General features: G+C 58.7%; 6 protein-coding genes across 6 annotated transcripts; 2 read left to right on the forward strand and 4 right to left on the reverse strand.

Annotated features, from left to right (window-relative positions):
- The first annotated feature begins 3,865 nt into the window (after positions 1-3,865).
- On the forward strand, positions 3,866-6,442 carry GGS23DRAFT_119894 (uncharacterized protein). The gene is made up of 2 exons (XM_051511068.1): positions 3,866-5,664; positions 5,723-6,442. The coding sequence occupies exons 1-2, from the start codon at positions 4,216-4,218 to the stop codon at positions 6,212-6,214; spliced, it is 1,941 nt and encodes a 646-aa protein (XP_051370648.1). The 5' UTR covers positions 3,866-4,215; the 3' UTR covers positions 6,215-6,442.
- A 2,221-nt stretch (positions 6,443-8,663) lies between these two features.
- On the reverse strand, positions 8,664-9,827 carry GGS23DRAFT_573865 (short chain dehydrogenase/ reductase). The gene has a single exon (XM_051516705.1). The coding sequence runs from the start codon at positions 9,550-9,552 to the stop codon at positions 8,779-8,781; it is 774 nt and encodes a 257-aa protein (XP_051370649.1). The 5' UTR covers positions 9,553-9,827; the 3' UTR covers positions 8,664-8,778.
- GGS23DRAFT_611101 (major facilitator superfamily domain-containing protein) lies at positions 9,782-11,512 on the reverse strand (the record flags this gene model as incomplete). The annotated part of the gene is made up of 6 exons (XM_051520377.1): positions 9,782-10,233; positions 10,292-10,364; positions 10,844-11,158; positions 11,214-11,273; positions 11,335-11,348; positions 11,399-11,512. 6 exons carry the CDS (start codon positions 11,510-11,512, stop codon positions 10,012-10,014), a joined length of 798 nt encoding a protein of 265 aa, XP_051370650.1. The 3' UTR covers positions 9,782-10,011.
- A 973-nt stretch (positions 11,513-12,485) lies between these two features.
- On the forward strand, positions 12,486-14,384 carry GGS23DRAFT_611109 (thiol-specific monooxygenase; the record flags this gene model as incomplete). The annotated part of the gene is made up of 4 exons (XM_051520378.1): positions 12,486-12,622; positions 12,722-13,322; positions 13,437-13,838; positions 13,955-14,384. 4 exons carry the CDS (start codon positions 12,486-12,488, stop codon positions 14,300-14,302), a joined length of 1,488 nt encoding a protein of 495 aa, XP_051370651.1. The 3' UTR covers positions 14,303-14,384.
- An 82-nt stretch (positions 14,385-14,466) lies between these two features.
- Positions 14,467-15,453, reverse strand: GGS23DRAFT_605886 (enoyl-hydratase; the record flags this gene model as incomplete). The annotated part of the gene is made up of 1 exon (XM_051519830.1): positions 14,467-15,453. The coding sequence occupies one exon, from the start codon at positions 15,451-15,453 to the stop codon at positions 14,467-14,469; it is 987 nt and encodes a 328-aa protein (XP_051370652.1).
- A 984-nt stretch (positions 15,454-16,437) lies between these two features.
- On the reverse strand, positions 16,438-18,988 carry GGS23DRAFT_605887 (uncharacterized protein; the record flags this gene model as incomplete). The annotated part of the gene is made up of 4 exons (XM_051519831.1): positions 16,438-16,530; positions 16,592-18,678; positions 18,793-18,876; positions 18,964-18,988. 4 exons carry the CDS (start codon positions 18,986-18,988, stop codon positions 16,438-16,440), a joined length of 2,289 nt encoding a protein of 762 aa, XP_051370653.1.
- Positions 18,989-19,352: the final 364 nt, after the last annotated feature.

The following is a 19,352-nucleotide window of genomic DNA, read 5'->3' on the forward strand; positions in this document are numbered from 1 at the left end:
CGCCCGCTGCTTTGTCGGTGATGTGCCCCGGGGTGACGAGGTCGATCCTCCACACAGAACAACACACAGACGCGACAACCAGGAAATGCCTCGGTTGGAATGAAATGGTGATCGACCGGTTAGCTGAAAAAGGAAGACTAGGGGAAGAGCTTGGGGCAGGGGGGGAAGCTGTTGAGACGATGTGGCGGTGCGGTAGTGTGATAAGGCTAGGTTTCGCACGGAAATGATGGGAAGAATGAGGGAAAAAAAAAACAGAGCGGACCGGCGGGACAGAGCAGCCATATGAAGCAGCCAGGTTAGTTAGAGTAGCGCTGTTTCACAAGGCAGTAACAATTTAACAACAATAGGGAATAAAGTAGGTACAAGGGCAAGGCGGGCCAGCTGGGCGCGCGTCGTATTGTATTGTTGTATTGTGTCGTATCGCACATAACGTGGCCGGTTAGGTGCCTACGATTAGAGGCGACGGAGAAGGCCTTGGGTCCCCTTTCTCGTGGAGGGCTGGGATGGCATCGTCCGTAGAACACGCGTGGAAAAAAGAAGAGCAAAGGAGCAGACGAAATGGGTAGTGCGCGCCGTCCCCCCCCCCGGTCCGTCTTCCTTAGCTCGTGCTAACCTGTCGATGGATTTAATACCGAGTTCTGGAGAGACCAGGGCAACACGGGCAAGAGGGGTTCTTAGAAGGATCGCAGGAGCTGCTAGCGGAGTCAACCGACCCAACGGCGTGGGAGCGCAGGAAGAAAGATAGTCGTGTTCAAATAGGCAGGTAAAAAACCCATCACTCCCAGCCGACCGATCCCGCTCGGGTACGATCCCTCGCGACGACACAAAAGTACGAGTTCACAACGTACATACGCGAAATGAGGCGAGGAAGGGGAGGAAATGGACGGTTGGTGCTATGTCGTCATGTCCACCTCCTCCCTCTCCGCGTCCCGTAGCCACGGCCGCTCCACGGTGCGGGATTGTACGATAGGGAATTTTCTGAAGCAACCCGGCAGGCAGAGAGGGGCGATTCAAACCCATAAGTGAGATCGACATTGCGGGTTATCGGAATGGGGATGGGGAGAGGAGGAAGATGGATAGGATCGGTGAGGATTTGGGTTATCGAGATGCCGGTGGGAACTGGAACGGGGGGGGGGGGGGGGAGCGGACCTGCGAACAGGCGGTGGCGCTCGCCCACATAGATAGTGCATGTATACGTGAGGGCGGGCGGCTGCCCATAGGAGAGGTATATACACAGAGACATCAAGCACGTCGGATTAGGTACATACATACCTCTCCTCTCTATGCCACCCAATAGATTACCTACCTACCCAGGAATGTCACCAAGGTGCGATCGATGTACTTAGCTTAGTAGGTGACCCTGCTAATTTCTGGTCATTTCTCAACTCGAGCCGCCGTCACGTCGTCGTGACTTTCCACCGCTGACGGGCAGAGAGTAGGCGTAGGTCATACTCATATCTGTGGGCGCGACCATGCGAATCCTTCGTGATAAGAAAAGGAGAGAGAGATCTCTGAGAGAGAGGGAGGGAGGGAGAGGATGCGAGAATCCTAATCGAATAGGAGGGAATCGCTGCACGCGGCATGCGCTGCGCCTGCGGTGGGAAGTCGGAGCACCCAGAGAGCGACGCCGCGGCAACTCACCCCCTCCATCGGCCCTCGACGAAGCTCGCTCGCTTCCAAGAAACGTGGCTACCGCCAAGCGTGCTGCGAGGAGTGGCGAGGACCTGCATGCGGTCCTTCGATATTATGTAGTTGTCGCCATACTGTCTCTGCCATTTCCCATCCCATTCGTCGATGGGTGGGCCAAGACGGGGAGCGGATGTCATGGCATTTAATACGATCTCGAGGCTCCGCTTAGCTCGTGTGGTCGTGCCTAAAGGCTGCAAATAGATCAGCGCGTCCGGCGACTTCGTCCTGTCTAGACGTCGATGAATTACGCCGTTGGTCGTGTCGAATGCCACCCACCGTAGTTAAGGATGGGGGTGAGTCAAGGTAGCAAGGAGGTTGCGCGCGCGCGCGTTGGAGCGTGTGCATTGGTTTGTTTTGGGTCCTTTTGCCTGTCGCTCGCAACTTCGCCCGTACCTAGAGCCGGCCAATGGAAGAGAAGAGAAAGGAAAAAAGACGAGAATGGCGGGAAGAATGTACTCGTACGTGTAGAATGCGATAATACCTACCTCTCTCATTCTCTCTTTCCTCCTCTCTCTCTCTCTCTCTCTCTCTCTCTGGCGCTCCTGCCCCGGGTCCAAATCTCGCGTAAATTTGGATCCCTGCCAGCTTTGGCCAATGAGGACCGCGCCGTTCCTGACAGTGGCCTCTCCCGCGTGCCTGGCTAGTCCGAAATCCGTCTAGCGCGGGGGGAGCGGACGAAAAGAAAAGCTTGGGCCGGTGCGACCACATCTATGAGTACCTATGAGTTACCCGTGTTGGTCCAGCGCCATCCCCAGCAACACGTAGCTACGTAGTTTGCATAGTTGGTACAGACGGCCAAGATGTGAAAGTGAGGCCGATGGAAATGATCGACGTACGCTCGCAGAAGGAATTTATGAAGGGGAGAGAGGGGCATCTGCGGCGCGAGATGATAGGTACTCAGCCAGCCTGGTAGAGGGCCGGCTGCAACCCAAGCCAGGCAGATAGGGACGCGGAGTGCTCTTTTTGCGGATATGCCTCTGTAGATCAGCTGGCTTCTATTCGGTGGGCAGACAATGACATGAGAGCGAAAGGGAGAAAAGACAGTGCTAACAATAGCTGCTGACGGGATGGTGATGGTTGGTGGTATCATTCGACATCCGTTCGACCCGTGTTGCGCTCGAAAGGGGGGGGGGAACCGTGTTGACTGTTCTCGAGCGGCACGGGTTCTATAAACATGCCCGACTAACATACTTGCACATATTTTAGGCCGGTCATTAGCGTGCATGGCCATCTCTACCTCCTAGATCTACCTCCTGGTACCTGAGGGATCAGCTCCGTAGTAAACTTGCCCGCCCAAGCTAAGCTTTTGGGTAGTAGGTACCTAAGGCACCAGCTGTCTATGGGTGAGGCCTGGCTGTGGATGAGTGCGCGTGACAGGAAACGAACAAAGTACGCCAGGGAAAGCTGCAAATTGGAAATCATTCGCCTTTATGCGTGCTTCCGCTTCTGAGGGCCGAATGCTGAGATCGCCGTGGTGCAAGGTTGCCCCCCTCCTGAGGGCAGGGAACACCTGAACGGCGGAATTTGCGTTTATGCAGAGCCCCCGAGGGCGAGCCGGGAAGGATTCGCTCTTCCAATGAGGTTTTACGGGAGGGATTAGCCAGACCCCAGCATAGAAGCACGTTGGTGAGCAGGGTATCTAGTAACCTACGTAGAGGAGGTAGTAAGCTCGCCGGGGCGGGCTATCCAGGGTACATCCACCTCGCCGTTGGCAGTACCTAAGGCCTAATGCAACCTGCCTCTATATCCATCCCTCAGCCATTCCTCGGAGGCTGTTGCCGTCATGGTATGTACCTACCATGGGAGGTAGAGATATGTATGTGTAGGTGAGGTAGGATGTAATTGTAGGTAGGTACTTACTTACATCTCTATGAGGAGGAGGAGGTACCTAATGTAGGTACAATATCACATGTATCCCGGTACGTATAGGTCGCGTTCGGATGAGCTTGTAGGGCACCACCCTGCCTGTCATTGGCTGGTCGGGAGACAGGTTTGACCTCGCTCTCTCTCCCTCTCTCTCTTCACCCTACCCCAGCTACCTTAATTCCTTCTACCCTCCTCCTCCTCCTCTCCCTTCTTCTCTCCTCCCTCTCCTCCCTCACCGTCCGCCCTCCGTCGCAACTACGCCCGCGGTCTCTCTCTCCCCTTCCCCTCTCCCCACGAGAATTGGGCTTTCCTCGCCGAATCCCTTCTCGGTTCCATTCATTTCACATCCCGTTCCCCGAACTTCTACGAGGATCACCACCTTCCTTACACTCGCGGCCCGCGACGAGAACGGATAATAGGCCCGCTGGATATCACTCACCCTTCTCGGTAAACAAGCGTGTGAGGACACCTGTTCGTTCTCCTCGCCTCTCCCTCGATACCGAGTCGCAAAACAGTGGCCTACTACGCTCATGAGCGCATTACATTCTTTTGCCTATCTCGCAACCGACAGACCCTCGCGACGACAAGAACCTAAGCAATATCGTCATTGCGGTATCTTTACACGTTCCTTGTGATATACGACCAGACCGGGCTTCCACCATGCCTAGCCACAAGCACCTCCACCGAAGGCAGGGCGGCAGTGGCCGGGATGATCTCATTACCGGCGCCCAGGATGTAGTGAACGAGCTCACTCCCCTAAAGGAGACGCCTACCTTGGCAGGTAGGGCTCCGGCTCCGGAGACCATATTCAAAACCGTCTATACGACCATGTCACCCACGTTCGAGGGTCAAATCGGCGGCTATTCGACCGTTGGCCGAACTGACGAGGACCCCGAGACCGCGGTCGCCCCCACGACGACTCGAGGAAGGCTAGCGCAGACCACCGCCACAGAACCAAAAGATACCGGACGGGTATCGCTGGCCCAAGTGGGGGAGACGACATCCACAGCAAAAAAAGCAGAGGCCACCAAGACCGAACTTCCCCAATCCATCGTGCCCACCGGCACCTTCGATACCGAGGACCACTCGACACTGGCCCTCGCCAAGAGCACCCCCGGCGTGGCCGCCCTGGGAACCGCAGGCCTGGAGACAACCGAAGCTGCAGCAGCTACCAATGCCGTAGGTGCCGATGCTGCGGCCACCGCATCCACCGGACCTAGTTCTTCGACAACCGCCGAAGCGGCTGCGGGTGTGGACACGAGCGGCGCCGCCAAAGCCGGTATCGCCATTGGTGTTTTGGGAGGAATCCTCGTGGTTGGTCTGCTCATCTTCTTCCTGTTCAGCAAGCGCCGAAAGCAGCTCGAGAAACAACGTCTCGAGGACGACGAGAAGGTCAATGGCCAATTCGGTGCTCGCCCCGTTTCTGTCCAAACCACCGCCACCGCCCCGCAGCTTAGCCTGCGACCTGTTACCGAATTCATGCCCGTGTACTCTGAGCGACGATCGAGTAAGGGTGCCGCGATCGCGCTCGCGACAAGTCCGGCTAGTGCAACCACCCCTACGACGGCGCGTTCGCCGTGGGAACGACCTGCAACTGGCCAGGCAAACAACCCCGAAAATCCGTTTGGCAACCATGCCGAGTCTGCTTACACGCCTACCAGCACCGATCGGCCAAGAAATCCCTTTGACGCCCCGGAGAACGTTGTGGGTGTCGCTCAAACCACGGATGTACCGCCCAAGTCTTCTCCCGTCCCCACTGCGGCGGTTGCAGGTGCTGTAGGCGCTGGTGCCGGACTTGCTGCCGGTGCCGCAGCCGGCGGCGCTCTCGTCCGCCAGGCCTCCACTCGTAAGCATGCTCCCGCGCCCCTGGATCTCACCGTACTTGCCGGACCACCAAGCCCGGCTGGCACCGAGTTCAGCGTCAATTCGGTGTCCCCTGGCCAGTCTCCTGGCCCCTCGAATAGCGCTGCGGCCATCGCAGCGGCCGGCGGTCCTGCATCGTCAACCGTCCACCGCGCTCAGCTAGATTTCAACCCCACTATGGATGACGAGATGGGACTGCGAGCTGGCCAACTAGTTAGGCTTCTACACGAGTACGATGACGGCTGGGTAAGTGTTGCTCTTTCATTCTCTACCTACGTTTTGACTGCTTGCTAATGCTGCGTAGGCGCTATGTATCCGACTCGACCGCTCCCAACAGGGTGTCGTGCCGCGAACGTGCTTGTCAACTCGCCCAGTGAAGCCCCGCCCGGCTGGTGGCCCGCCCGGCTCTCGCCCTGGTCCTCCCGTCGTCCCTAATGGCCAACGTGGGCCTCGAACCCCGGGCCCCTATCCCCCTGGACAACGGCCGATGACTCCCCAAGGTGGCCCGCCCCGTCCTATGACTGCTGGTGGACGCCCGCAGTCGCCAGCCACCATGCGGCCCCAGTCTCCCGCAACCGGGCGCCCGATGAGTCCATATAGAGGCCCAATGAGCCCCGGACCTCGACCCCAATCTCCCGGCCAAGGACCCCAAAGCCCGAGTACGATGGGCCGGCGGATGACGCCTCCGGGCCCTAGCCCGATGAATCCCAACGGTGGCGCCCCTTCCCAGCAGCCATACCAAGGACCTCCGCAGGGACCTGTCGGCAGGAAGCCGGTTCCGGGCCAGGCATACTAAGGTGCTGGGGTACGGGCTTGGACACGTGCCACCCCCCATTCGACACCCAGCGTGGGCTCAAACCACACGCGAACCGCGTGTGGTAACGAGTCGGTGTGCCTAGAGGAATGAATCCCCTCAACCATGACGAAACCTTGACGAACTTGGGAACGATATCCTTTTTCTTTTATAACCTTTCTCGACACTCGCTTGCGACCTTTATTCCACAGTTTCCCACTGTTGTTCCTCCTTTGCTTTTCTTTTGGTGTCTTTCTCTTCTAGCCATCGCATATCGACCTGCTCGTCCTCCCTCGTCGAAAAAAACGCTGCAGAACTAGCCCCGATCGAGTCCCACGTCGTAGTCGGGGCATTGGCGAAAGTTCTGCATGCTGCTCAGATCGGGATAATCTGGTAATTTCTTGTGGATAATTTCTAGTTCCGGGCGGAAACCACCTGCCTGGACGTTGCGCGGCTGCGCTACCTGCTGGGCCTCCCATCGTCAAGGTTTCCCAGCAGGTGAATGCGCAGCATCATGACTCCGCCCCCGTGGTTCGTGGTCAAGAGGTTGTCGTATACCACGTTTCGCCCCTTCACAATCCAGATGACGCACGGGTCTTGGATCGACGCTCTGCCGCGTTCGTGCCCTATCCGAAGAGCCTTGGAAGGTGATTCTCGACAACCCTGATTCCACCCTCTCATTTCGGCTCTCGATCCGGGATGTAGAACAGGCCTGGCATCATTTTTCTTTTTCTCTTTCGGCTGGAGGACTGAGTTGGATTCTGGTTGGTTGTAGGGGGTATGTTGAGGCACTGAGTAGCGGCTTGGACAGGGTCTAGCTGAAGAGGAGGGGAAGACGGAAGACGAGGCAAAGGCAGCGCCTGGGGATGGGAGATGCGTGATGCCTACGACGACGAAGAACAAGAAGAAGAGAAGAGAGGATGCTTTTTATAACTGATAAATGCCTCTGTCAGGGTAGGGCTGGTTACCCATGTTTGGGAGGTCCTCGACGAGGGCTCTCGCCGTGTGTAGATAGACTGGCCTGCCTGAGCTAAACCCACCCACCTGCCTTGGGGTACTAGTGGACGCGTGTGTGTAGTTGTAGTGAGACCGGAAGCAGTCGGTAGGCACTCAACGCACCCCGCAGTTCCGGGTACAGGCGTGCACATGTACAATGGTAGAATTTCTCGACCCAGTACAACTTGCAGTAGTGTCGGAAGTGGTCATTTTCCGCCAACCCTCGAGTGTTTTGTTAATACTTCTATAGTTGTGTCGGGCGCGAGGGCTATCGAGGCTTGTACGTGGTGTGTAAGACAGCAAGGATAGCGAAGGCACAAACATAATATCACGGTATGCTATATTGATAAATAGGAAAAGACAGGACGAGGCGCGGGGGGGAGGGGGATGACGAGAACTTTTTATTCCAGGAATTACTCAGAGGCGGTCATCCAAAAAGGCAAAAAGGGGCGGAAGAGGCCAGGATTCTTTATCTGCTTGGAACAACAATATTTCCCGTATGATGTGTCTAGCACCACGTAGAACCACGGCAAACGGAACATGCTCTAATGCCTCCAGAGGCTGTATTTCGAGGTTCGCACATGTCGTTAGTATTTCATACTCGGCGTAGACGATGCTACTGCAGCTAGCGTCGAACAGTGACCGGTGGACCTCGCCCTTGGACACCTGCGTCTGGACGGGGTAGAACACGCTCTACCGGCGAGATCTGTGGACCGCGCCGCAGGTACTTTGGCTAGCTTGCGGTTCGGCCCGTATACGACCTTGCCGGCGTCGGGGCTCGCGAACGATACGGCGCCGGGGCCGAGGCGGACCACGTCGCGGAGCTCCCTGTGCTGTTGCAGGTACCGGAACTGCGCTTCCCTGTTGGCCACGACGAACCACCACTAGTTGGTGACGGGGGCTAGAGACGGCCCCGAGATATTGGGTAACCGTCTCATTATTGTTCTCTCTTGGCCGGTGGCGGGATTCAGTATTGGCATACGCGACCCCCTTTTATCGCTCGTCTTATCCGCCCGTCGTGGGCGCTAGTATGCTGCTCTCCGCATCACCATCTGTCCGCGCCGACTCGCCCCCGAGGAGACTGGCATTGTGCAGGACAGGCACAATACGGGTGTCTAAACGATGTCCCTGCTCTGTCACGGTGCTAGGCTGGCCATTCGAGTCCCGGAAGTGAAGCAAAGCCCCGTCGGATGGGCCAGCTGAGGCAGTCCAAAAGGCCCAACCGAGGCACGGTGTGAGCAGAAAACAGAATCGCTTCCTAGCTGTTGGCAGTGCAGCATCTTACTAGGCAATACACAGGTGGCAATGACTATTACTTCGTAACTCAGGATTCTACGTTTCAGGCTTGGCAGGGGTCAAATGAGGCGGTGAAGTTTCCTGATCGTAAAGGAGGTGGGCTGTCAGGGTCCGTCACGCTCGACGTGGCACGCATGGAAAACAATCGCTGGGAAACGAAGCCAATTCTGTATTTCTCGTATGCTACGTCCGACCCGATGCCGAGTATAGTCTCCCGGTGAAAGCCCCCTTCGTCGCGCACCGTTACGCGCTCAATCACCCCCCGAGGTAGACCACTACCACGGCATGACATCGCCCGTCTGCGTGACGAACTTGCCCGACGCGGTCTCTCGCGTGGCCTTGTCGATGACATCTAGCATGCCCTTGACGCTGTCATCGACGGAGACGGGGGGCTCGCCGGGAAATCCCCAATCCTTGGCCGCCGACTGGCCGGCACGTGTCTGCACCCAGCCCGGATGCAAGGCGACGGCTATCAGGCCGCCGGCCTCGTGCTGCGTGTGCAGCGACTTGGCGAGGTAGTTGAGCGCCGCCTTGCTGGGCCCGTAGGCGCCGGCGGGCACGCGCTCCATGTTCGTTATGCAGCCGAGAGACGAGGTCACCATGACGACCTTGGGGGCTCGGGAGGGCGACTTCTGGAGCAGCGGCCAGAAGGCCTGGAACACCAGCAGCGACGCGATCGTGTTGGCCTCGAAGGCTGCGCGGAGGTGCTCGGCTTTGACGGCGGCGCTGGGGGCCATGGGAAACACGGAGGCCGCGTTGCAGATGAGCACGTCGGCGTGGCTGACGTCGCCGGCGCCGGTGGCCGCGTTGAAGGTCTCGATGATCTTCTCGGGGGGGACGGCCGACGAGAAGTCCAGCTTCAATATGTAGAGGGTAGTCTTGTTGGCGGCGGTGATGCTGTCGGTTTCGGATTGAAGCGTGGCGACGGCTTCACCGTTGCGCACCGTGGCGATGACGGTTGTCGACGGGCGACCCAGGAGTGCCTTGGTCAAGCCGAGACCTAAGCCCCTATTGGCGCCAGTGATGACATACACCGTATTTGCTGCCATAGTGGATAGGTATGGTATAAGGAGAGGAAATGAGTTGATCTAGGAAGCGGCAAAAAAGGGGGAGCTGTCAAGAATCGTAAGTGAGAAGGGGGTAAGAAAAATAGGGGACGTGGGCTAGACACCAATTTATAGCCCGTGGTATCCGGGGTGCTCCCCCTTGCCCCCCCCCTCTCAGCTTGGAGCAGGCAGCCAAGAAAGCTGCCCGAGGTATGTGAGGCGTACACCGTAAGCGATATATTTATTTAAATCGCCCCGTACTGATCCGCCTGTTCTTGCCGTCACAGGATCGGAGCCTCCCTATGCGATCTCCTACTTGTCGACTCCCGATAGATATTAACACAATTGTGCTGCTTCACTGGGAAAGGGGCTCTTCGGGTCCTGGAAATGAATAGGGCAGGGCGGACTTTTATCGATTAGGTATGGTATATATGAAATCGTATTGCCTTGGCCGAGATGCTTCTAGGTCACGTAGACAGATCGAGGGCTCTTGCTGCCTAATTTCTTGACTTTAGAGTCCGACGTGTCTTGGATTTTACCGTCTTCCTTTTCTCCTGTCCTTCTCTTGTTCGACCACTCGTAGAAGAGCCACATGAAGTCGAATGGGAGCACACCAAAGGCCGCCATGGACGTGGCGATGATGTGACCCTTGACGTAACAGGGGCCCTCGGCGGAAGGGTATAGCTATTGCACTATGTTAGTTGCGCACAATTTGCACAGTGATACATTGAGGAAAACCTACGAAACTGGCCGTGATGCCGGCACTGTTGCCTATCATAGCTTGCATGGCGATTGTCACCGAGCGCTTCCCGTACCTGGGGACGTTCGAGGGTAGCCAAGCCAGGGGAAGACCAATAATCACAAACACGCCCGCGGCCACAAGGAAGCATCCGGCATAGCTAACTGCGCTGCCGCCGTTTGACAGAAGCATTCCATATCCGGCCACTGAAACGGCACCAAGTAGCACAAGCCAGATGCCCCGGCGGTGCTGATGATCGGAGACTCGGCCGATAACCGGGTAGCTTATTGCTCCCAATGAATAGCAGGGAATGGTGAGGACCTGCACGATGGCGCTCGCATATGAGGGGGGATGCCCTCGATGATCATAATCCTAATCCGTCGCCAACCCCAAAGCCCAGAAATGCCTGAGAGCATCCTTAGCACCAAGGTTTCTCTGCAAATAGGTCCAGGAGGAGAGAGCAAAAAGCGCACTCGCCACCCATGAAGCCGATCCCGTATGCCAGCAATCCTCCAGTCGCGCCGGCGATGGCAGAACGGGCGAAGAGATAGGTACGCGATGTGCAGCGCCATATCCCGCTTAGTGTAAAAGAAGGTGAGGTGCGTGGCCAGCCCCAGGAACAGGCCACCCTCGAAGGCTCCCAGCAGGGGACGGCAGGCGAGCATGCCCCCGAAGTTCCGGGTGATGCCGGAGGGCGTGGCGATGATGCCCCAGCTCGTGGTAGTGAACGCGATCCATCGCGACGGGCGGATCTTCTTTATGACCCAGTTCGACGGCAGCTCGAGCGTGAAGTGCGTCACGAAGAGTATCGAAACCAGGATCTGCAACTGGTTGCCCACCGACCCGAGGTCTTCCTCGAGGTCGTAGAGGCTGTTGCCGCAGGCTAGAGGCCGCACTCGCGGGGCCACTCAAAGACTCTACTCACCGTGCGTTGCCGATGTTGACTCTATCCAGGAAGCCTAATAGGTAAAGGAGTGTCGCGATGCTGTATTCAAGTTATTATTAGATTTTGCAAGCCGTCGCTAAGGGGCGCGGTGATGGCTCACGGGATGATGTGCAACTATTCTCCTATTAGTCTTGTACCACTGTAAGATGCGGAGAGGAACCTACATCCAGTGTCCTCACAAGCCTCTTTTTGGCTTCCGAGTCGATGGCAACCTGGGAATCCTCCAAGTACAAGGCCACCTCCTCGGTCGGATGCAGCGTTTCGGCCTTCTCGAGCATGGTAGGAGGAGTTTATGATGTCCTGAACCGTCAGATGGTCGGTCTACGGAGAGGATCGGCAAGTCACGCGAGACCCAGGGTATTGCCCGACGACGAGAACTGCCATTCACTCGGATCTCATAAGTAGTCAGAGACTGCGATCATCCTCAAAGCACGTCATATCCTTTGGTAGACCCCCGGGACTCGTCATATGCAGTAGCCAGATTAAAAAACTGCCAGGGCAGAGGCTTTCGCCTACATCGTCGAATGCCTATGCCTACCTGACGTCACTCGCCTATGTGGTGTCCCACGATCTACACATCGTACATACTCGTTGATAAGATCGCTTCACCCCGCATCCGAAGATGCAAGCTAGGCACCATCTCCCCCGACTGAGATGAGGAGAGGAGCCCCCATAGGGCTTGCGGCATGCCCATTTCGTAGGTAAATCTATGTAAGCGCTTCCTGGGTCCGATGCTGTGGCTCGAAGAGCCGCTATTCCAGCCTCATCCATCGAAGCGACGACGTGATCTTGTGCGGAATGGTGCCCGTCCACGGAGTGGTAGAAGATCCCTACGTCGCCACGAGAACGTGGCCCGGGTCCGTGGATCCGGGGCCGGCACCCAGCTTCCTTGGCATTGTTGACGCTCGGCAGGCAGGTCCACCTATTAGACCGACTGGATCAGGGCAGACATTAACATGTCACTGCTCTATACGCGTTCGCGTATTAGGACGGACGGTTTTCGATGAGCTATGGTCCTACGAGTCTCTAAGAGAAGAAGTCTTTGGATCGAGCGGGCAGACGTAGGGGATCTAACAAAGTCGGAGCGGGGATTGGTACTGTGGAAGGTACGTACCTAGGTATTATTGAGACGAGGTTCTCCGGGAAGTCGATATAGGTATGTCAGGGGCACTAATCGTCTCGAGCATCTAGGAGTAGGGATGAGACTCAGTTAGAAACCCCAATTGCAGCGATCTAAACGACGTCGAGACTATGGCAAATCCGATCCGCCGTGTTGCCGTCATAGGCGCAGGACCGGCTGGTGCCATTGCGACGGATGCCCTAGTCAAGGAGCAGGCGTTCGATGAGATCCGCGTGTTCGAGAGGCATGCTGTTGTGGGAGGGACATGGTAAGTTACGACATTGTCTCCGCCTTCTAGCCTCGTCCTGTCTGCGGCTGCGAGAGCACTATCATAATGGAGATAGGTACACTCTCACACGCTATCCAGGGTCTACTCCCCTGACCTCGTGCCGGGAATCCCATCGCTCCGCGCCCTCGTCGAGCAGCGCGCAGACCGCCCCATCCCCGTGCCGGACCGGTTCCCATGCGAGACTGCGCGGGCGGAGAGCAACTCGCACCGGAACCGGTACTCGGACACGGGGGTGCACGAGGCGCTGCACAGCAACCTGCCGCCGTCGACGATGAGCTTCACGCAGGAGCCGCTGCCGGATACCCTGTCGGAGCGGACGCTCGCGGACTTCGGGCCGGACGCGCCGTTCCGCCACCGCCAGGTGGTGCGCGACTGGGTCGAGCAGATCTTCGCCCGCGGCGGCCACGAGAAGCTCGTCTCGCTCAACACCACGGTCGAGCGCGCCGAGAAGAAGACGGACAGCCCCGGCCAGGCCTGGGTCCTGACGCTCCGGCAGGAGGCGCCCGGCGCCAGGGACCGCTGGTGGCAGGAGGAGTTCGACGCCGTCGTCGTCGCCGCCGGCCACTATAACGTCCCGTACGTCCCCGACATCCCCGGCTTAGTCGAGTACGAGGAGCGGCACCCGGGCAGCATCATGCACAGCAAGCACTACCGCGGCGCGGAAGCGTTTGCGGGCAAGGTTTGTCGTCTCCCTCGTTGTTCTGCCCTTAGCCCCCTCCGCCCCTCCAGCGTCCGAAGTTCGCAAGGGTTCCCGGAAACAAGCGCTCTCGTACTGACGGTCTGGGACGCAAAGAAAGTGGTCGTGGTAGGCGGGTCCGTGTCGGCCGTCGACGCGATCCACGAGATCCGCGCGGTGGCGCGGCGCCCCGTCATCGCGTCGGTGCGCCGGCCGCTGCCCGCCTTCGGCTGGACGCCGTTCGTGCACCCGCACGTCGCGCTGCGGTCTGCCATCGCGCGCCTCGACCCGGCCGCGCGCCGCGTCGAGTTCGCCGACGGCTCGGTCGCCGACGGCGTCGACGTCGTCTACTTCGCCACCGGCTACGACTTCAGCTTCCCGTACCTGCAGTCGGGAGGAGGGGAGGAGAAGGGGCAGGGGAGACAGCTGCCCCCAGTCGAGATCCGGAATCGGAGGATAGATGGACTCTACCAGCACGTGTTTAGCCGCCGTGACCCGACGATGGCGTTCATAGGAATGGTAAGGGCTTTCTCTTTTTGGCCTGCCTCTCCTCTCCCCCTTTCGCTACGCATGACGTCTTCGCCAAGGCCAGCAAGGGTAATAATATCGAGATGCCAAGGCTAACTGACTCGTAGATTACCGGCGGCCTCACGTTCCGCGTCTTCGAGTGGCAGGCCGTGGCTGCGGCACGCGTGTTCGCCGGCCGGGGGACGCTTCCGTCTCGAGAGGAGATGGATAAGTGGGAGCGGGAGCGCGTGGCCGATGTCGGGGACGGCCTGCCGTTCTTCAACATCGCCTTCGACTACGAGGGCTATTTCGAGGGGTTGCGAGCTCTCGCGGGGGACCCGGCGCCGGGGACGACGGGCCGCGTGCTGCCGAAGTATGAGGAGCAGTGGGAGAAGGAGGTCGGCCTCGTCGTGGAGGCGAAGGAGAGGTGGTGGGAACGGGAGAGAAAAATGGCTGAAGATGCCGAGGGAGTTTAGGATGGGGGAGTGTAGAGGGGTGCTGTTCACGCAGGCATGTCTGTAGGAAGAGTAGGCACTGTAGCGTCTTGTGCTGTCGAGGCGATAGGCCCAGAGGAAGAAGAAACAGAAATTTGAATAACTCCGGTTACATATTCCTAGACCTAGTTAAATCCCACCCTAGCTCACAGCTTACTATTCTTCCAGACCGGCTTCCGCCTCTCGACGAAGCTCCGCACGCCCTCGACCATGTTCTCGCCGCCGTCGATCCGCGCGTACCAGCCGCGCATCAGCGTCTCGGTCGCGGCCTCGGGGCCGGCCCCGTCCCAGGCGAGCTTCAGGCCCTCGCGGCTGACGAGGACGGCGTCGGGGCTGTTCGCCGCGATCCGGCGGGCCCAGGCGAGGGCGGCGCGCAGCACCGGTGCGTTCTCGCCCCCTACTCCTCCCTCCTCCTCCGCCACCACCTCGTTCACGAGCCCCCACTCCAGCATCCGCTGCGCCGAGTACGTCGTGCGCCCCGCGAGCGCCATCTCCGCCGCGCGCTGGCGCCCGACGCTCTGCGCGAGCCGCGGCAGCCCCCCCGCCACCGCCACGACGCCGACGCCGACCTCCGGCAGCCCGAACCGCGCGCCGCGCGCCCCCGCCACCACCAGGTCGCAGTTGATCGCCATCTCCATGCCGCCGCCGAGGCAGGCGCCGTGCACGGCCGCGATTACGGGCTTGCGGCCGGCGCGGTTGCTCAGCCCGCCGAACCCGCCGCGCGGGAGCCCCGCCGGCCCCTCCTCCTCCTCCTCCTCTTGCCCTCCGGCAGGGGCGGAGGAAGCGGAGGAGGAGGACGCGTCGCCGTGGTGGCGCTGGTCCCACTCGCGCAGGTCGGCCCCCGCGCAGAAGGCCCGCCCCGCGCCCGCCAGCACCGCGCAGCGCAGCGCCGGCTCCGCGTCGTACCAGGCCCACAGCCGCCCGAGCGCGAAGTGCTGCGCCCGATGGATCGCGTTGAGCTGCGCCGGCCGGTTCAGCGTCACCAGCAGCACGTGCTCCTCGGGGAACGACACGAGCGTGTGCGGCACGGCTGGCGGCCGCGTCTTGATCCACGGCGGGAGGGCGTCATCGCTCTGAGCAGTAGCAGTCGTGGTGGTAGTAGTAGCAGGAGCGGCGATATCGACGCGGGCCATGGCACCCAGATTGAAACTGGTAAGTAGTAGCGGTGCGTGGAATAGAGCGCTACCAGGTAAAAATCCCGAGTAAGTCGAATGGAAAAGATGATGAGTAGTGGAGGCGGGGGAAGAACAGGGGCGGAATAAATCGATGAATGATAAAATAGGACGCGTCGGTGTTTTCAACAGTGGATGGAAATGTAACCGAAGTTAGCGGGACAGCTAGCCGAGACGCTCCACGATGGGGGTTCGTTGGGGCGGCCGGGCGGGGCGTAACCGTCGGCCGTGGAGACAAAGGAGAAATGGTGAGGTGACGGGAAATGGTGGAGGTGCACAGCAAGGCGCTCTGCAACCTGGGGAATCAACACATCACTCGCGTATTTCTACTCAACTGGCTTCGAGACGGGATGTACCCGCTTGCCTAACCAAATTCCTGTTTTCCTATTTATATATGTAGGTCGCTACAAAGCCCGGGGTCGTAAATTATTACATTTGGCCTAACTGGCCGGGGTCTCGTCGTGTTTACCTCGGCACCCCACGAGGCCCACACCGCTCCGTCCGACTCTGCATGCTCCGCCTGAGTGATGTATCGTCTCTCGGGGTCCCTCTTCATCTGTCGCTGATAAAATGTGTGGAATGAACTCCGCCGTCCATAGCAGAGTTAAAATAACACTAACGGCTCTCGTCAAATCCATAATTGATCCCAAAACTCAACCGTACGGTGGCCGTGGATGTAAGCGGGGTCGCCTCGGTCTATGTTGGCCTCGGTACGATGGGACAGATCACCCAGGCGAGCGCGAAGCATCGAGCTGTCCCAAATCTCTTCCATCAAACGCCGTGTGCGATCCGGAGCTTGATGATTCCATTAAGGGGGCATGCTTTCATCGGGGCTTGATGCTACCTCGAGCATCTCAAAACTCTTCCGTACTGCCTCGCTACGACGGCTACGAGTGGTCGTTACTCATGTTGTGAAGCGGCGAGGCGCCGGCTCGCTTCCATAGTCTAGGCAGAGAGACCGCGCTTCTCGCTTTCGGTGAAGAAGATGACCATTCGCCAAAGCTTCTTGACAAGCGCTTCGGCTTCGTCATCTAGGGCCTAGAAATACAGTTAGCTCGACCGTGCTCTAGAAAACTGCATAGCGTCGTCGTTCGCGTACCTCTGCTAGCTCTTCGACCAGGTCTCCGGGCCTGGCATGCTTCCGAAGGTGTTCCTCGACCACTTCGATGAGGAGCTGCTCCTGAACACCCAGGTACTCCACCAGCTTCTTCTCGACGAAGGGCCGGAGTTTCTCGCGGATAACGCTCTCGTCGAGGAAATCCCACTTCACATCCCACTCCCAGAGGCCATCCTTCTCGTTGGGAATCTCTTGGGCCAAGGCGCGCACGGCTCGGTCGCGCTCCTCGTCAGACATGGCCGCCGCCGCCGCCGGTTCAAACTTGATCGGGATAAGCTGACGTCTCGAGGTAGCGTCTTCATCTTCGTCCTCGAGTAAGCCCTCGACCTCGGCAATGGTCTTTCTTTGCGGCGCCGCACGCTGTGCTTGTGCCTTTGCCGCGGCGCCGAGAGAGAGCTTGAAGGGTTGCGGCGCGGCGATGCCGATTCTGCTGGCTTGCCGCTGTTCCATTTCTTGTGCTTGCCTCTCGAGGAACGAGTCGGCCATGCCCCTGGCCTGCTCGCGCTCTGCCTCTTCTTTGACGCGCTCCTGCTCTTCGGCTTGGCGGTCCGCATCGTCCGCTGCAATCTCCCTAGCCCGAAATGCGGTGCGGTTTCGAATCCACGCGCTACGGTCCTTGTAATATTCCTCCGTCTTTCGCGACGCCTCCGCCTCGTCATCAAAGTGCTTGAGTCGCTGTAGCATCTTATCACGGTTTTTGGCGAAATCCTTGGCGTCTGACTCGTCGCGCTCCTTTTCTCGTTCGAGAGCAGCCGTTCTAGATTTTTCCCGGTTGAGCCACCGACGTTCCGCGTCTAGATAGAGCTTCTCGGCCTCCGCATTCTGCTTGGCGAGCCGTTGACGCTCCAATTCCTCGTCGCTAGCTGAGTCCTCCTCCTCCTCTCGGCTATACCCCGAGCTACCGTTTGCTCCGCCATTGACAAAGTTGATCGATCGGTTAAAGTCCTTACCCAAGTCGGACTTCTGCCCCTTGGGGCCGGATGGGGCGTTTGGAACACCCCGAGGTCCTAAGGGAATGGTGTTTGCGCTAGACGGCGGCGGGGATGAGAGGCGGGACGGCCTCTGGGCGCCATTTCGCTGGCGCTCCATCGCCTCGAGCTCTTCTTCTCGCTTGAGGCGCTCCAAGTCTCGCTTGATGCTCCGTTCCCGGAATGCGGCAATCTCGGCGGCGACCGTCTCTCGCATCTCCGCCGGAATGTCGGCGAGCTCGTCCTCCTGTGCCAAGGGGATATTAACCACCTCAACATTGTCTCCGTTCTGAGCCGAACCATCGCCCATGGTGACGTCTCCGTCCACATCTGCTCCCGGTTTTGACGAAGGGTAGAAGAGGTTCTTTATAATCTGCTTCAACGCACCTCTAGCCGCCTCAAGCCTTGCTTCTGCGCCCGAATCGTCAGGCCGACTCTCTTTATACGCGTCTAGGTACTTTATAGAGTTTTCATCGAGCCGAATCTGAAGTGGCACTTTCTCGAATCTTGCATAGGCGTCGTCGTCGTCGGCTGGCTCCTCCGATGGCACCTGCTTCTTCACGGGCACCTCGATTTCCTTCAAGATCTCCGAGGCGATCCAGAGGGCCTCAGCATCGTCGAACTGGGCGAAGCCGAACGTCATCTCTTTGCCGCTCGCGTCGGTGGCTCGGTCCCAGCGGCGCAGTTTTCCCGCGGCGTCGAGTATCTTCTCGACGTTTTCATTGCCGCCGATCCCGTCCACGATGCCGCTCACAAACACTGTCCGCACGATCTCTTCTCTAGTGGGCGGAGCGAGCGCCTGCATATTCTCCCGTATGGCCTGTCGGGTCTGATCGAGCCCGCGATCCATGCCTACGCCTGCTCTGGGTCCGGCAGAGGTGGGCGTCTCGCTATCCTTGCGGCCCGATATTCCGGGGGTCGGGGGTTTCGCGGAGGTCGTACCGAGACGGATCACGGGGGCGTTGAAGTTGATATTAGGCATGTTCGGGGGAGCTTGGAAGTTGGATGGCAGACCGCTAGGTCGATTAGCTTGATTGATGTTGTGCTGCTGAACGCCAGGTGGTGGCGCCGTTCCTGGGGCAGACATGCCTGGTGGAGGTCCTGGAAATAAACATCAGCATATCGTGCCACGCAGGCAGACAGACGGGGTGGCAGGCGGGTAGATCGTTAAGTAGGTAGAGATGTGGGCGGGGCTGGATCATAAAAGTCACCTACCTAGACCAGGAGCAGACGGGACGCCTGGAGCGCCATTGGCACCAGGGTAGGAATTATACGTCGGAGGCGGGCCGAAGCCGGGAACTTGAGATAGATGTCGGCGTCAGTACAGGTCGGACGCAGTTCAGTGTTCACTACGAAAGTCGCATGGAATATCGGGACGAGACTTACCTCCACCGTACGGATTATACGCCATCGTCGCAGGGCTCGGTAGCAGCGGAGCTCAACAGGCGCAGCTTGGGAAGCTGAGAATGTCGTCAATTGTATTGGCGTCGAGCTTGTGTGGGTGGAAATAGCGGCGGTTTGGGTATGAAATGTTGATGGAAGAGAAAGGTTTGGAGGGCGCTAAAGGCTGGCGGATAGAAGAACAGCTGCTGCTGATTCGGTACACATAGTATGCATGTATATGGATAGAAGGTATCATGCATATACCGGGGTTCCCCCCTCTAGTGCGGGACTTAGTATGTACCTAACCCTACCTAGAGGTTACCCGGAGGCGGCATCTGTTGAAAGCCATCCACATCCGCCACCTGCGCCACACATTGTTGGATGGTGATTAC

Source organism: Durotheca rogersii (genome assembly GCF_024521655.1).
Source record: "Durotheca rogersii strain YMJ 92031201 chromosome Unknown GGS23scaffold_15, whole genome shotgun sequence".
In the NCBI taxonomy this organism is placed as follows: domain Eukaryota; kingdom Fungi; phylum Ascomycota; class Sordariomycetes; order Xylariales; family Xylariaceae; genus Durotheca; species Durotheca rogersii.

What these genes read in the sequence shown, in the direction of transcription:
- GGS23DRAFT_119894 (XM_051511068.1), top strand. Translation starts at nt 4,216, where the DNA reads ATGCCTAGCCACAAGCACCTCCACCGAAGGCAGGGCGGCAGTGGCCGG. An exon ending in ACGAGTACGATGACGGCTGG is followed by an intron (nt 5,665 to 5,722) that starts GTAAGTGTTGCT and finishes AATGCTGCGTAG; the next exon opens with GCGCTATGTATCCGACTCGA.
- GGS23DRAFT_573865 (XM_051516705.1), bottom strand. Translation starts at nt 9,552, where the DNA reads ATGGCAGCAAATACGGTGTATGTCATCACTGGCGCCAATAGGGGCTTA.